Source organism: Salvelinus sp. IW2-2015, linkage group LG14 (genome assembly GCF_002910315.2).
Source record: "Salvelinus sp. IW2-2015 linkage group LG14, ASM291031v2, whole genome shotgun sequence".
NCBI lineage: Eukaryota > Metazoa > Chordata > Actinopteri > Salmoniformes > Salmonidae > Salvelinus > Salvelinus sp. IW2-2015.
Genome location: NC_036854.1, coordinates 14,838,367 through 14,855,226, shown reverse-complemented (window position 1 = coordinate 14,855,226; position 16,860 = coordinate 14,838,367). Strand labels below are relative to the sequence as shown.

Here is a 16,860-nt window from a genome sequence, read left to right as displayed (position 1 = left end):
TATATCTTTAAGCATGATCAAGTTAATAACTATGATGTGGATTATATATTAAACCACCTAAACACATCAAATATACAGTTGTCCTGAACTGAGCTGCAGGACAGGAATTAAACTGCTCAGAGATGTTATCATGAGGCCATTGGTGATTTTAAAACAGCTACAGAGTTCAATGTCTGTGATGCTAGAAAACTGAGGATGGATGAACAACATTGTAGTGACTCCACAATAATGACCTAAATTACGTAGTAAAAGGAAGAATCCAAATATACAGAATAAAAATATAAAAACACTTGCATCTTGTATGCAACAAGGCACTAAAGTAATACTGCAACAACAACAAAACACAGCATTGAGTAACTGCCTCCTTATTTTCAAGCATGGTGGTGGCTGCATCATGGTATGAGCAGGCAATTACTGTGGAGTTTTTCAGAAATGGGATGGAGCTAAGCATAGGCAAAATCCTAGAGGAAAACCTGTTTCAGTATGCTTCACACCAGACACTGAGTTGCTTAGCAAGTTACAGATTTGACTTAAATCTGCTTGAAAATCTATGGCAAGATTTGAAAAATTCTGTCTAGCCATTATCCCTAACACCTTGACAAAGCTTGCAGAATTTTGAAAAGAATAATGGGCAAATATTGCACAATCCAGGTGTGGAAAGCTCTTATAGATTTACCCAAGAAGACTCACAGCTGTATTCGAAGTCAAAGGTGTTTCTAACATGTATTAACTCAGGTAACGGAATTCTTATGCAACGACTATATTTTAGTTATGTAAATTCTGTTAATCCCCAAAAAATCTTTTAAAAATTCTACTTTGTCATGAGAGTATTTTGTCTTTTAATCCCACTTTGTAACACAATAAAACGTGAAGAAATCCAAGGGGTCTGAATACTTTTGCAAGGCACTGTATGTGAATGGTGTGTATAGACAGTGTGTGAATAGAAAAGTTGTGTACAGCAGTAGTTATATAGGATGAGCCATGACTAGAATACAGTATATACATATAATGTGGGTAAAACAGTATGTTAACATTATTAAAGTGACAAGTGTTCAAGGACTCAATGTACATAGGACAGCAGTCTCTAAGGTGCAGGGTAGAGTACCGGGTGGTAGCCGGGTAGTGACAGTTTCTAAGGTTCAGGGCAGGGTACTGGGTGGAGGCCAGCTAGTGATGACTGTTTAACAGTCTGATGGCCTGGAGATGGGGTCCTCTGCCTATGCAGTCTTCTTTCTACACGAAACTCACCACTGGTGTGTGTGGCCAAAGAGCTCTATTGTCATGTCCTCCAACAAATGCAAACACCCGGAGGTCACTAAACGGCATTGGCACTTGGATTGGAACCGGTGCTATGGTCAGATGACATGAAAATATAGCTCTTTAGACACACACACCAGTGGTGGGTTTGGCGTTGAAATAAGGATGCATAGGCAGAAAAGTATCTCATACCTACAGTAAAATATAGTGGTGGATCTTTGATATTATGGGGCTATTTTCCATTGGTTAATGTTAAAGTCAACAGGATCATGACCTTTACCCAGTACCAGGACATTTTAGCCAAAATCCTGGTTGCCTCTGCCAGGAGGCTGAAACTTGGCTGCAAGTCGATCTTCCAGCAAGACAATAACCCTAAGCACAAATCAAAATCCACAAAGAAATTGTTAATTGACCACAAAAAATCTAAATTTTGCAATGTCTCCAGACTGCCTCCCACCTGTGGTTTGAATTGAAGAGGGGAGTCCATAAGTGCAGATGAAGGATATCAAGGATCTGGAAAGATTATGTATGAAGGAATGGTCATAGATCCCTACCAACGTGTTCTCCATCTCATTAAACATTTTAGAAAAAGGCTTATTACTTGTTAAACAAAATCAACTTTTCTGAGCAATTGTATTAGGATCAAATAAAACATTTTTGGAGCATACAGTATACTGTAGCTCAGTATTGGTATTATATATTTTATACAGTCTTTTTTGCTCATCTTTATCAAGGGTGCAAATCATTTTGGACCAGACTGTATGTCTTTGTGTATGGATGTGCATTTATGAGCCATGATTATTCTTGGTCAAAGTTTGTGTTTCAAGCAAAGAATAAGAAGCAGATCATTTAAGACTTTTATTTAGAAACGCACAACATCACACAAGTCATATAGCCAATGGACACACTGCATGTAACTTTCCCTAATACATTCTCTGATGGGACAATACTGTACATTCAACCTGGGCCTGCAAACCTATGCATGCTCCTTTCGTCTGAGCAGTTTCTTAAAGGCCAACTTAAAATCCTCATTAAAGCTGGTGTAAAGGAGAGGGTTAATGAGTGAGTTGATGTAGCCCAGCCAGGTTAAGAAGTCAGATACATGTGGGGAGGCAGTTATGACCTGTAAGCCTACAAGAAGCTCCTTCAGAAAGAAAGGCATCCAGCAGAGGATAAAAGCGCCAAGGATGAGGCCCAGGATACGTGCTGCCTTCCTCTCCCGGGAGGTACAGATCTGGTGCCTCTCATCTGCCGCCTCCATCTCTGTCTCAAATGAGGGGATACGGATGGTGACATTGAGCCTGTCAAACTCCAGAGTAGGGTCTGAGTTGGACAGGTCCGATACACAGAAGGTGTGTGCCACACGACAGTGGTTTAGAGAGTTCTGGCTGCTCAGGTGCCGGGACGAGACCCGTTTCTGGTAAAGTGTCTTTGCGGCATTGTAAATCCTATAGTACAATATGAGAATAAGGGTCATGGGGATGTAAAATGCCCCAAAAGTGGAGTAAATGGTGTAGCCCACATGGTTGTGCTCTATGATGCACTGTTTTGGGCCATGGCTACCGGGCCTGTGTCTCCAGAAGAGGGGCGGTATAGATATGAAGACTGAGATGACCCAGATGATGCCCACCATGACAGCTGCCCGGCGGGCCGACCTCTTGCGGGCGTACTCGATGGCCTTGGTGATAGCCCAGTACCGGTCCAACGCTATGACACACAGGTGCAGGATGGAGCAGGTGCAGCAGGTCATGTCCACGCTCAGCCAGGCCTCACACACCACCTGGCCCAACGACCAGGTCTCCGTGGCGATGTAGAGGATGCTGACTGGCATCACCAGGATAGCCACCAGAAAGTCAGTGAACGCCAGCGAGCAGATGAGGTAGTTGGCAGGTAGGTGGAGCTTCTTGGTGGTGCAGATGGCTGTGATGACAGCACCGTTGACCAGCGCAGTGAGGAGGGTGAGGAGCCCCAGTAGAACTACCAGCACCACCATCCTGTCTGTAACCAGCACCGCTGGGAGAGCGCTGGCTGGGGCTCCTGTGCTGTTGGTGATGTTGGGCCCTGTGGAGCTGTCTCCATGGTACCTCTCCATCTCCATCTCTGGACAGGGCCAGATCTCCCCCTTCTGCTGGATACAATCTCTCCCAAGGATAGGATGATCCACACTATGGGTCAAAGGTCACTCTGTAACACACAAAAAAGTGCATAAATATTATTATTTCAGAACAAATATTTTACACTATCACAGAGACCTTGGTGAAAATGTGTTTTTCAGTATGATACTTTATAAGAATTCTCACAAGTACACTAGACATCATTATATATTGTATATATTTAGCAATAACTGCTACATAATAGAAGGCACAAAGTTTCTTTGCTCTGGCAAACATTAAATTAGTATTTGTATTTTTCACCTGCCTTTCGAATCGAAGGTGCCGCCCTTGGTTATTGGGGGTTGTTATAAAATAGGATAATGACTGACAAAATGAAATAGTGCAGCCCACAGCAGTAATTGAGCTTCTGAAAGGTGAAGGGTTCGGACTTATACTCTGGAAACTTTTTTAAGCAATGTCATTTGGGAGATGAAAAGCCACTTAACACAGAGAGTACTTATAAAACCGAGGGGAGAATTCCTAAAGTAGAGTCCACACTGCTAATTATCACAGCATTTTTTGTTGTTGTCTGTAATTAAACGCTGTTCCAGAAAACATTCATTTGACGCTCCATTATTTCACTGACATATAAAGATATTTTACTGTACCAGATTTCCAATTCTATCCAACATAAAATACCCTACAATCTGACAAAGTAATTGCTTCTTATAAAAGTTAATAAGGCGCAAACTGTTGAGACAAAGAATAAAGAGAATAATCTATGTTACAGTGAGTAAATGTAGCAATGGGGCAAGTGTAAATGAGGCATATCGCTCTAAGGCTTATCTATCTCATACAATGTCTCTTATCCTCTCTGAGAGGCAGAAATATTGGGCTTTATATCTGCAAGAGGGCATGAGACTGTTGAAGGAGACTGCTGAAGGACATTGTATCCCAAGTGGCACCCTATTCCGTACATAGTGCATTACTTCTGACCAGATCCCCGTGGTACTATGTAGGGAATATGGTGCTATTTAGGACGCAGGCCTTAGCTAGACCAGGTAGACAAAACATTTCAATGGTAGCTGTCAACATGGACATGGTTCACTACTGCCCTTTAGTGCACCTCTTAACGCACACCTCAGCTGAGTCAATATAAACATGACAGGTGGGCCAAGCCAGGGCATGGTGTGAATTAGGCATGTGCAAATTAGTCCTAGCCATCTGTCTGTCTAACTCAACATGAGGCAGAGCAACTAAGGTCATAGACTGATACAGTTGTAAAATAACAATGAGAACTTAAGGTGAGGCACCACACCCTAATAGGGTAATTTATCCCCCTTATTGTAGAATAATAGTGAAGACATAAAAACTATGACATAACACATATGGAATCATGTAGTAACCAAAAAAGTGTTAAACAAATCAAAATATATTTTATATTTGAGATTCTTCAAAGTAGCCACCCTTTGCCTTGATGACAACTTTGCACACTCTTGGCATTCTCTCAACCAGCTTCATGAGGTAGTCACCTGGAATACATTTCAGTTAACAGGTGTGCCTTGTTAATTTGTGGAATTTCTTTCCTTCTTAATGCTTTTGAGCCAATCAGTTGTGTTGTGACAAGATAAGGGTGGTATACAGAAGATATCCCTAGTTCTTGATTTGATTTAGCCTGGGTTTCATACTGAGAATAAGCAAAATACTCAGTCTTGTACCCTGCTGATAATGATTTGCATGAGCCAGTAAAACGTAACGTAACTAGTTACTAAGACTATCCACTTGGTGGGAGTAGAGGGAAAGGAGAGTGGAGAGAAAAAAAAGAAAACTTTGAATTCATAATACATCTCTATTTGAAAAATATAATCTAACTTACTTTGGAAGTACCAGTAAAACATGCCTTAGTTCGTATTACCATTTAGTCAACATTGGAGGTGTGCAGAGGCCTGAAAGTTGCTTTTCAAAGAATACAGTACTTTTCAAAAATGCTTTCTGCTCATCTGAAGGTAAGTCATCACAGGCTTAACCTGTCAAGCATTCTCTGGGAGAATACAGAGGTGTGTGTGCAATACATCCTACTGCCTCCCCCTCAGTGCCTTTTCATGTAACCACTCAGTCTGGCATCTGAAATGACATTTCCACTGAGGAAAAAGGTCTCAGCACACCACTGTCATACCATGGTAGAGCAGAGCAAAGAGACAGCACATTTTGCTTTTATCCATGGCTTTAAAGACATTCCTGTGAGCCTGATATTTTATTAAAGTATGACTCAAAATACACTGAACAAAAAATATAAACGCAACATGTAAAGTGTTGGTCCCATGATTCATGGAAATAAAAGATCCAAGAAATTTCCTCTCATTGACCTAGTTATGATATAATGCCATTTGAACACCCCTTGCTTTACTATACTTTACCTCCCCGGGGAAATGAAAGCATGTCTCAAACACTCCCATCACTTTGTATTGAAATAGAATCCGTGGGGCTTTGAGACTGTCAAACATCAAAAGGTTCTCACACACCAAACAATCATTTTCCCCCTTTGGAGTATTTCCCTCTCTGATTCAAGCAAAGTTGCTGCAAGGCTGTCATTAAACATGGGATTCAAATGGGAATTAAAGAAGCATTTAGTCCTCCCTCTGTAGAGCACCAAATCCCTCTCAAATCTAATGCAAAACTCTGTTTCAGTGACTGAAATAACTCTGCTTTGGACTCAGATGCCCCATTCGTTTCTACTGGGAAGGAAGTTAAAAAAAACTCCAAGGGCACATATCTCTTTCACATGACCTATGCTAACCCAAGTCTATGACCTGTCTACTGGGCTAAAACAGAAGCTGAAAATATGGACCAACGCATTACGGAGGGCAGCTGCAGCATCACATATCCAATGTTATGCTGGTGTTGATCTTTCTAGATATGGGCACATATCCTGCAGTTTGGCGGTTTCAGATAATGAGACAAGAGTATGCCAGGAAAATGGCAAATTCATGTAAATCAGAGCGCTAATACAATACCTATTTTCATGCACCTCCAAGATGGTCTAGTTACTTTTTGGGCCCCCTCCCAAAAAAAAAACTGATCATGAGGGGCCTCAGTTGCTCGTGGGTCTGCGTACCCATATCCACAATTCTAGACATTTTGTCATAAGGTGGAAGAAAATGTTTGATAACTGATGATCAATGGGCCCCACCCCGGTTTGTAATTCGACCATGCTTAATACAAGTTTAGATAGCTGGCTGCTAGACTTACTGGGGGGGTGTATACAGTGACTGTCTAGCAATCCAAAGGTTGCGTGTTCGAGTCGCATCGGGAAGAACTGTTGCATTTTTGCTAACCCTTCCCCTAATCCTTTTCCTAACCTTAACCTAATTCTCCTTACCTTTGTTGTTTTAGTTCTCGTAACCACCAACGTAAATGTGTTACAACGCAACACGTAACCTGGTCTCAGAGAAAGACGTATAAAACTATACGTCCTCTACTATACATCTGCCAACGTATGATAAGTTATGTCATCCAATTCGTATGTTATTGTTCGACTAGGTAAGACGTGTGATACTATACATCCTCCAATTCGTATTATATTGTTCGACTAAGTAAGGCGTGTGATACTATACATCCTCCAATTCGTATGATATTGTATGACCGCTATTCCATTCATAAAGTAACCTAATGTAATATATCATATTAAATGGAGGGAATACATTTACCTACCAAATCCTATGGATTGCCCAGAGACCAGGTTGTGATAGAACACACTGTCTATGTCCCAAATGGCACCCTATTCCCCATAGAGCTTTGGTCAAAAATAGTGCACTACATAGGGAATAGGGTGCCATTTGGGATGTACACACTTTCTTTTACAGCTTTTGCACATTCGAGGGAGAAGACTGATGGACGACATCTAAATCACTCACTGACTATGCTGACTGTGCTTAATTTTGTACGGAGCCAGGCAAATCACACTCAAGAAGTCGGCAAATGATGTTATTACTCAGCTATCATCTCACCAGGGAAATGGATGACCTTTCAGGAGTGGAGATTGCAATGGTGATCTTGCATTATTATAAAACTGCCAGGTCCCTGTGGCTCTGTATCACAAGTTGTGGGCGAACAATCCATCATCAACATACACTGTAGCCAATAATGATCCGATTCAATCATTCAAACCCGTTAATGATCTCTTTGCTAAGCCTGCTGTTGGAAAAGGGGACATTAATAGAGATAGACAGGAGTACCTGATGAGTGGAACAAATAACAGCCTGGAGCAAAGAGATGACAGGAAATAGAAATGGAAAAATGATACAGGCATAGGATCTTAATTTGATCACCCTGTTGTTGCAGTAAAGTTTGTATTTTCCACTTAAAAATTACAGACTTGACTTGCCCCAACTAAAATGGTATCTAATTAATTAATTTCAATTCATTATAATCCACATTTCCTGATGCTGCAGGATTATTCTCTTGCTGTGAGAAACTGGTCAAATTAAGATCCCACACCTGTAGGTGAAGGGAGAGGTCAAATGTATCTCCATTTCCATTTCATATCCAATTAGATACGTTATGACATCCAGGCATATTACTTGCACCTCTATTCCACCCACTAGCCTCCTGCTCTGGAATGCATTTTGACCATTAGGGAGCTGAGAAACATTGTGCGTCCCAAATGGCAAATCAAAAGTACACTACGTAGGGAATAGGGTGCCATTTGAGACACAGAAACAGGCGCTGAATATGATGGACCATGGCGAAGGGAGAACTCTGCATGACAGATACAAATGGACAGGGGAGAGATCATATATTTATGGGGAAAACTGGTTAACCTATTCTTGGCTTTGGTAGAGGAAGAATAGGTGGTATTTTGGGACTCTTAAAGTTTCTCTTCGGCTGTGTATGGAGGGATGACACTTCTATTTGTCAAGAACACAATTCATGTCCAGTTTAAACGCAACTGATGTACCCACCCAGAGAAGCAACAAATCAAATGTGACCGCCTTAAACACAAAAAATAAATAAATGTCTGACATAAACAATTGGCCTATAATTCACTCCTGAACAACGAGACCATGAATGGAAACATCATATTTTCTCAAGGTAGCAAGAACAGGTAATATAACAACCAGCTGTGAGCATTTAAGATGGAACCCCAGGAACAATATATTACTGTGTAAGGAGGAGGAGGACATTGATCGATGCAGGGCCCTCTGTCCCCATATTCACCTAGTCTTTCACACAGACATTGATTGACTGTTGCTTTCAGGATGTAAATCTTGGTGGGATGGAGAGTGGGACAGATGGTATATGGAGTGCTGTCCATGGTGCTGAAATCACAATGATGCCACTGCTATGGCTCTAATTTAAACACATCCCAGATCACAATCTTCAAATGCTTTGGTTTTAACTCCTGTTTCTGATCATAATCGTTTAGTTTGTCATCAAAACATCAGGTAGTAATGTCACCATATAAATGCACTGTCGAAGTTGGGGCAGAGAGCATCTTGTAATTTCCAGAGTCCAACAAGTCTACAATACTATTTCAAATAAAATACAATTGTATTTGTCACATGCGCCAAACATAACAGGTGTAGACCTTACAATGAAATGCTTACTTACAAGCCCTTAACCAACAATGCAGTTTTAAGAAAATACAACAACAAAAAAGTAAGAGATAAGAATAACAAATAATTAAAGAGCAGCAGTAAATAACAATAGCGGGGATATATACAGGGGGTACCGGTACAGAGTCAATGTGTCAATGTGCGGGGGCACCGGTGTCGAGGTAATTGAGGTAATTATGTACACCACCGTTCAAAAGTTTGGGGTCACTTAGAAATGTTCTTGTTTTTGAAAGAAAAGCAAATTTTTTGTCCATTAAAATAACATCAAATTGAGCAGAAATACAGTGTGGACATTGTTAATGTTGTAAATGACTAATGTAGGTGGAAATGGCAGATTTTTTATTGAATATCTACATAGGCGTACAGAGGCCCATTATCAGCAACCATCACTCCTGTGTTCCAATGGCACGTTGTGTTAGCTAATCCAAGTTTATAATTTTAAAAGGCTAATTGATCATTAGAAAACCCTTTTGCAATTATGTTAGTACAGCTGAAAATTGTTGTTCGGCCCCGTACGCCCCCGTATTGGGCCGTACGCACTACCCTCTGTAGTGCCTTGCGGTCGGAGGCCGAGCAGTTGCCATACCAGGCAGTGATGCAACCCGACAAGATGCTCGAAGGTGCAGCTGTAAAACCTTTTCAGGATCTGAGGACCCATGCCAGATCTTTTCAGTCTCCTGACGGGGAATAGGTTTTGTCGTGCCCTCTTCACGACTGTCTTGTTGTGCTTGGACCATGTTAGTTTGTTGGTGATGTGGACACCAAGGAACTTGAAGTTCTCAACCTGCTCCACTACAGCCCCGTCGATGAGAATGCTCGGCCCTCCTTTTCCTGTAGTCCACAATCATCTCCTTTGTCTTGATCACGTTGAGGGAGAGGTTGTTGTCCTTGCACCACACGGTCAGGTCTCTGACCTCCTCCCTATAGGCTGTCTCATCGTTGTCGGTGATCAGGCCTACCACTGTTGTGTCATCAGCAAACTTAATGATGGTGTTGGAGTCGTGCCTGGCCGTGCAGTCGTGGGTGAACAGGGAGTACAGGAGGGGCCCTCGTGTTGAGGATCAGCGTGGCGGATGTGTTGTTAACTACCCTTATCACCTGGGGGAGGCCCGTCAGGAAGTCCAGGATCCAGTTGCAGAGGGAGGTGTTTAGTCCCAGGGTCCTTAGCTTAGTGATGAGCTGAGGGCCAACTCAGATTTAAACACACATAAACCCATCCAGCCAGATAAATCCTCAGAATGTTTTGGTTTAAACTTTTTGTGTTTAACTTTTCTTAATGTCACCATATCAAAGTTGTGATGTAAATCTTGCTGTGGAGGAACAGATGGTCAACCAGCAGGGGGTACTGTCCATGTCCTGAAATCCCATCTGCCACTTCCATGTCTTTGCTCTGCTTTAAAGAGTGACTGCCTTTGAAAATCCCTTTGAAAACGACATTGGCATCGATATGAGTCCGAAACAGTTACTCTAGTTTCAAAATTGACTACAAAGTGTAAATTGGATCATTTTGATCATAAAGTTAGTCTCGTCTAAAACTGAGTTTGTAACATCCATGTGTCACAAAGGGTAACACATGGATGTTGGATTTTGATTTGACGCTGTCCATTTGCCCACTAACATGGGTTGAACAGCTGCGGTGATTGCTCTCTAAAAACACACAAGCCAATCGGCATGTTTGGTGGATCTTTAAAGACGTCCTCCAGTGATTATTTTTACACACACACACATTTGTCACATGAGGATACTTGGACCACCTATTGAGATGTACCTTTTGATAAAGGCCCAATGCAGTCAAAGATGTGATTTTTATGTATTTTATTTACACATTAATATGGAGTTGGTCCCCCCTTTGCTGCTATAACAGCCTCCACTCTTCTGGGAAGGTTTTCCTCTAGATGTTGGATCATTGCTGTGAGGACTTGCTTCCATTCAGCCACAAGAGCATTAGTGAGGCACTGATGTTGGGCAATTAGGCCTGGCTCTCAGTCGGCATTACAATTCATCCCGAAAGTGTTCAATGAGGTTAAGGTCAGGGATCTGTGCAGGCCAGTCAAGTTCCTCCAGACCGATCTCGACAAACCATTTCTGTATGGACCTCGCTTTGTTCACGGGGCATTGACCATTCTGAAACAGGAAAGGGCCTTCCCCAAAATGTTGCCATAAAGTTGAAAGCACAGAGTTGTCTTGAATGTAATTGTATGCTGTAGCATTAAGATTTCCCTTCACTGGAACTAAGGGGCCTAACCCAAACCATGAAAAACAGCCCCAGACCATTATTCCTCCTCCACCAAACTTTACAGTTGGCACTATGCATTCGGGCAGGTACCGTTCTCCTGGCATCGGCCAAACCCAGATTCATCCGTTGGACTGCCAGATGGTGAAGCGTGATTCATCACTCCAGAGAACGTGTTTCCACTGCTCCAGAGTCCAATGGCGACGAGCTTTACACCACTCCAGCCGACGCTTGGCATTGCACATGGTGATCTTAGGCTTATGTGCGACTGCTCGGCCATGGAAACCCATTTCATGACGCGACCGACGAACAGTTATTGTGCTGGCGTTGCTTCCAGAGGCAGTTTGGAACTCGGTAGTGAGTGTTGCAACCGAAGACAGACGATTTTTACGCACTACTCACTTCAGCACGCGGTGGTCCTGTTCTGTGAGCTTGTGTGTCCTACCACTTCACGACTGAGCCGTTGTTGCTCCTAGACGTTTCCACATCACAATAACAGCACTTACAGTTGACCGGGCAAGCTCTAGCAGGGCAGAAATTTGACGAACTGACTTGCTGGAAAGGTGGCATCCCATGACGGTGCCACGTTGAAAGTCACTGAGCTTTTCAGTACGGGCCATTCTACTGCCAATGTTTGTTTATGGAGATTGCATAGCTGTGTGCTCAATGTTATACACCTGTCAGCAACGGGCGTTGCTGAAATAGCCGAATCCACTAATTTGAAGGCATGTCCACATACTTTTGGCCATGTAGTGTATATTTCCACACTATGAGGTTGGAATAATACTGTGAAATTGTGAAAATGATGATCATGCCATTTTAGTGTAAGAGCTGTTTGAAAAGACTGCCTGAAATCTCAGCCTGTTTTGGTGGGATGGAGTTTTGGCCTTAGTAACTAGACCATTAGACCACAAACCTCTTTGCAAATAACAGCTAGTTTTCAGTTTTCCCCTCCCAACCCAGACTACTTCCAGACAGTCTTAGCCATTTTAATTGAAAACATTCACAGTAAGGTACTTCATTGTTACCCAGAAATGATTTGATGTTGAGATAAATACCACTGCATTGGAACTTTAAGTAAATCAGGTGATAAATGAGCCGAAAAGGAGACTTGAGTAGGACTTTTAACACAACCCAGCCGGATAACAATCCTCCGAATGCTTTGATATAAACTCCTGTTTTGATTGTCTTCCAAACGCCAGGCAGTAATGTCACTATACTGTAAATGCACTGTCAAAGTTATGAACAATGTTTTGGAGATTAGACTTTTTATTCATTTCCTTCAATGCCTGTTAGAGGTGTAATGTCCCTCCCTGGGAGAGAATGAATGAGTATTGAAAGTTTCACTTTACTCAATTAGAACTCTCTGGTTGCATTCCAAATGGCATTCTATTCCCTATATACTGTAGTGCACTACTTTTGACCACGGCCCATTGGGTTCTGGTCAAAAGTAGTGCACTAAACTCGTATCTGTTATAAATTTGGCTGGTGGTAAGACTTCCTGCTCCTAAAATGTAATAACATTTGATCATAATGGGAAATCAGTCACACAGCAGCACTAAGACATCGATCTAATACTTATACCCCTGATCTCCTTGTTTTTGTTATAGTTTTTTGTCATTGCAGACATCCCCACCCTGCCAGAATAGCAGAACCTAAACCGTGGAGCATAAGAATTACAGACATGAATACATAATCAAGCTCTGTTTGTTTGTGTGGATGTTGGATTAATTGGATTTGATGTGATACAGGAATGAGGAGAAACAATCATTGTTTTATGTTTCTAAATACGAGATTCACCGGCACAAAAGGCACATCTCTCTTTTATGGGCACTGTGCATCACAGCTGGATAGGCTGTGCTTCCGCTCTAAAAATCCATACCAATATTATTTCCGTTTAGACCTCCTTTCGTGGGTCTTAAAACGTCCTATTAGTGCTGCATGAAATTATTTTGTTTTTAAGGACGCACCTCAAATATTGCCACCCCTCCCACCTCAGCGCAAGCAAGCTGATGTTAGACAGGTAAATTGTCGAACCTTCCGGGTTTTTTTACATGACGAAATTGCAAACTAACGTGCGTTTGACACTTGCCGAAAATACAGCCCATGGTGTGCATCCCAAATGGTACCCTATTACACATTGCACTACTTTGACCAGAGCCATAGAGCCCTGGTATAACGTAGTGCATTATATAGGGAATAGAGTATAATATGGGATGCAGACATAACTGATTGGAATATGTTCAAAGATTCATCCACCCAGGACTCATTCATCAACATTGAGGAACATACATCGTCAGTCACCCGGCTTCATTTGGAAATGTGTTGTACCCACAATAACAATTCGGACATACCCCAACCAAAAACCCTGGATGAACAGAGATACAGTGGGGCAAAAAAGTATTTAGTCAGCCACCAATTGTGCAACTTCTCCCACTTAAAAAGATGAGAGACGCCTGTAATTTTCATCATAGGTACACTTCAACTATGACAGACAAAATGAGAAAAAAAAATCCAGAAAATCACATTGTAGGATTTTTAATGAATTTATTTGCAAATTATGGTGGAAAATAAGTATTTGGTCAATAACAAAAGTTTATCTCAATACTTTGTTATATACCCTTTGTTGGCAATGACAGAGGTCAAACGTTTTCTGTAAGTCTTCACAAGGTTTTCACACACTGTTGCTGGTATTTTGGCCCAATCCTCCATGCAGATCTCCTCTAGAGCAGTGATGTTTTGGGGCTGTTGCTGGGCAACACGGACTTTCAACTCCCTCCAAAGATTTTCTATGGGGTTGAGATCTGGAGACTGGCTAGGCCACTCCAGGACCTTGAAATGCTTCTTACGAAGCCACTCCTTCGTTGCCGGCCCAGATGGCATCGCTGGCCGCGTCCTCAGAGTGTGTGCTGACCAGCTGGCGGGTGTCTTCTCGGACATCTTCAACCTGTTCCAGGCTGTAGTCCCAACCTGCTTTAAGGAGACCACGATCGTCCCAGTGCCCAAGAAAAACAAGGTGACATGCCCAAATGACTATCGCCCCGTCGGGCTCACCTCGATCATCATGAAGTGCTTCGAAGGGCTGGTCATGGCCCACATCAATGCCAGCATGCCAGGCACACTGGACCCACTACAATTTGCCTACCGCTCCAACAGATTCACGGTAGTTGCCATTTCGATCGCTATTCACACGGCCATAACACATCTGGACAAGAGGAACACCTATGTGAGAACACTGTTCAATGACTACAGTTCAGCATTCAACACTATTGTTCTCTCCATGTTCGACACCAAGCTCAGAGCCCTGGGTCTGGATACCACCCTCTGTAACTGAATCCTGGACTTCCTGATGGGCAGACCACAGGCTGTGAGGATTGGCAACAACACCTTCTCCACACTGACTCTTAACACAGGGGCACCCCAGGGGTGGGTCCTCAGTCCTCAGCTGTACTCCCTGTTCACCTACAACTGCGTGGCTTTGCATGACACCAACTCCATCATCAAGAGAGTGTCCTGACCGATTGCATCACAGCCTGATATGGGAATTGCTCCTTTCATGACCTCAAGGCCCTCCAGCAGGCCGTGAATCACTGGGACCGTGCTCCCTCCCATCCAGGACATCTACTCGAAACGGTGCCGGAGGAAGGCACGCAGAAAAGTAACATACTACACCTGTAGGTGTTACTAATGATTTATCCTAATCATCCAGACAGAAAATACAACATTATGTGATTTATGTGAAAAGAGGACATAATACTTTCCTATCATTCATGTGAGGCTAAGCACAATCTCATTCTAAATGTAGGGTGATTCATCGAAAGAGACGAAGCCCTCCCAGTGCCTGAATGCCCTCACCTCAGAGTTTATCTGTGTTCATCTAGTAAACATGGGCGGCTCCAGGGACGGGCTTGAAGGTGCTGAAGCCCCCTTTAGCATTAGCACCCCAAAGAAAGATTGTATTAGTACAAAGATTGTATTAGCTACCTCAGTGAAAAGTTCCTGGTGTGCTAGTAAAGTATTACCATAGCCATATGCCTATTCTCTTTCCTGTGCTTTTCCCAGTGCTAGTAAAGTTGAATTATTGGGGCCAGAGCCATATGTCTATTCAAAGATCCACACATTTGTGTTATCTTTCCTGTCACATGTAACCTTTGTTTAGTTCATCTACAGGACAGAGTGCAAACGTATTTAATGGTGATCTCAAAAGAAGGATGGAAGAGGTTACTTCAACTACCCCCAACCCCCACTCCAAGCTTTGGATCTCACAGATACTAGTACGCGCTCGCACACACTCCATTACGAACTACGAACTTGACAAAATGATGTGCAGCAGTCCATGGCAGGCACGGTCTCTCCTACACAATTCCCCCTGGTGTCATTTCAGCCCGAAATACAACACTTTGCAATTTCCGTTTAATTTCCATTTACTCACTTTTCGAGGTAAAGGTTAAAGCATGAATCTGTTAAAGTTCCAAAACGACATTATATTCATTAACCCTCATGGATAAACTATGGGATTGGGACTTTATGTTAAACATATGGACGAATCAGTCGATTTCTATTGGATTATCATACGTTATCATACATTCAATAAAGGAATGGGAAATCATTTATTTAAAATGTCCTGGACAGCCTGAAGCCTATAGCCTAATTTTTCAATGATTGGCTATTGGCCTACGCATCAATGAAAAGGACAATCATAATTTTATGAACGATAAGGGATTTTCCATGCATTCTGTTGAGCATTGTCCAATTAAAACACATTCATCTTAGATGTTTGTTTTTCTGGAAAGATACACCCTTGATCCCTTTTATTATATTACAACAGTTACACATAAACATAAATAAAACATAAATTCCCTGAAGGAGAAAATACTAAACTAATTTGTTCTAACAAGTAATTCCAAAACAGTAAGCCAGATAATATCTAAAGAAGTCAGATATACCTTATTATTTAGTTTTTTTGCTTGCGTAGACAAGTAAGTTAATTTTCACTGATCATTTCGCCACAATGAACATTTAAAAAGAAACCAGATGCAGCTATTCTAAACGTAATCGAGCAGTCGATAACCAAGAAGGCAACATTTACCTATACAGATAACTGTGATTGATCAGACTACAGTCTGACTACAACATCCTAATACAAAGGTATAGTGTGCTCATTTAGAAGTGTTGGTAAGTTTTGTGCGCAACGCATCGCTTACCGTGTATCGTTTTTCCAAACTCTTTTGGAGCGTCATCATTTCAATTTCTTGATGTAAATGAAGAAATCTGTCTCCGTTGAACGTTGGTTGTCCTCAACGAGCCAGTAGGTTTTTGAGCGCAATTTCCGGCGGTGAACCGCGCTGAACCGTTCATCAGGTGTCCTTACATTTGCGAACTGAAGATTTTCCACTGAGGGTCTGCAGATCCTTCGAATAATCCGCCGCACTAGCTCTGCACATAGGAGTGCACTGATCTCATTGATCTAAATCCGGACGTTGCCGAGTTTATCGGGAGAACTCATAAAAAAATCGTTCTGCCGGTTATTACAGACACTTGGATGCTTTGGTTGTCGTCTCCTTACAAATATCAAGGTTGTCAGTGAGTTGCACTTGAATGAAACGCACGCAAACACTAGGGGTCACCTTTTGCTAGAAGCAGTTGAGCATTCTCATAAAAA

The 16,860-nt window shown here is 42.2% G+C and overlaps 1 protein-coding gene across 1 annotated transcript; it reads right to left on the bottom strand.

Moving 5' to 3' along the window:
* Positions 1-2,156: 2,156 nt before the first annotated feature.
* On the bottom strand, positions 2,157-16,599 carry LOC111973354 (5-hydroxytryptamine receptor 1E-like). Its single transcript, XM_024000698.2, has 2 exons — positions 16,403-16,599; positions 2,157-3,441 (listed from the first exon to the last, which is right to left on the bottom strand). The coding sequence occupies exon 2, from the start codon at positions 3,353-3,355 to the stop codon at positions 2,234-2,236; it is 1,122 nt and encodes a 373-aa protein (XP_023856466.1). The 5' UTR covers positions 3,356-3,441; positions 16,403-16,599; the 3' UTR covers positions 2,157-2,233.
* Between the last annotated feature and the right edge of the window lie 261 nt (positions 16,600-16,860).

Excerpts from the sequence above, each read along its gene's own strand:
- LOC111973354 (XM_024000698.2), bottom strand. The coding sequence starts at position 3,355 with ATGGAGATGGAGAGGTACCATGGAGACAGCTCCACAGGGCCCAACATC.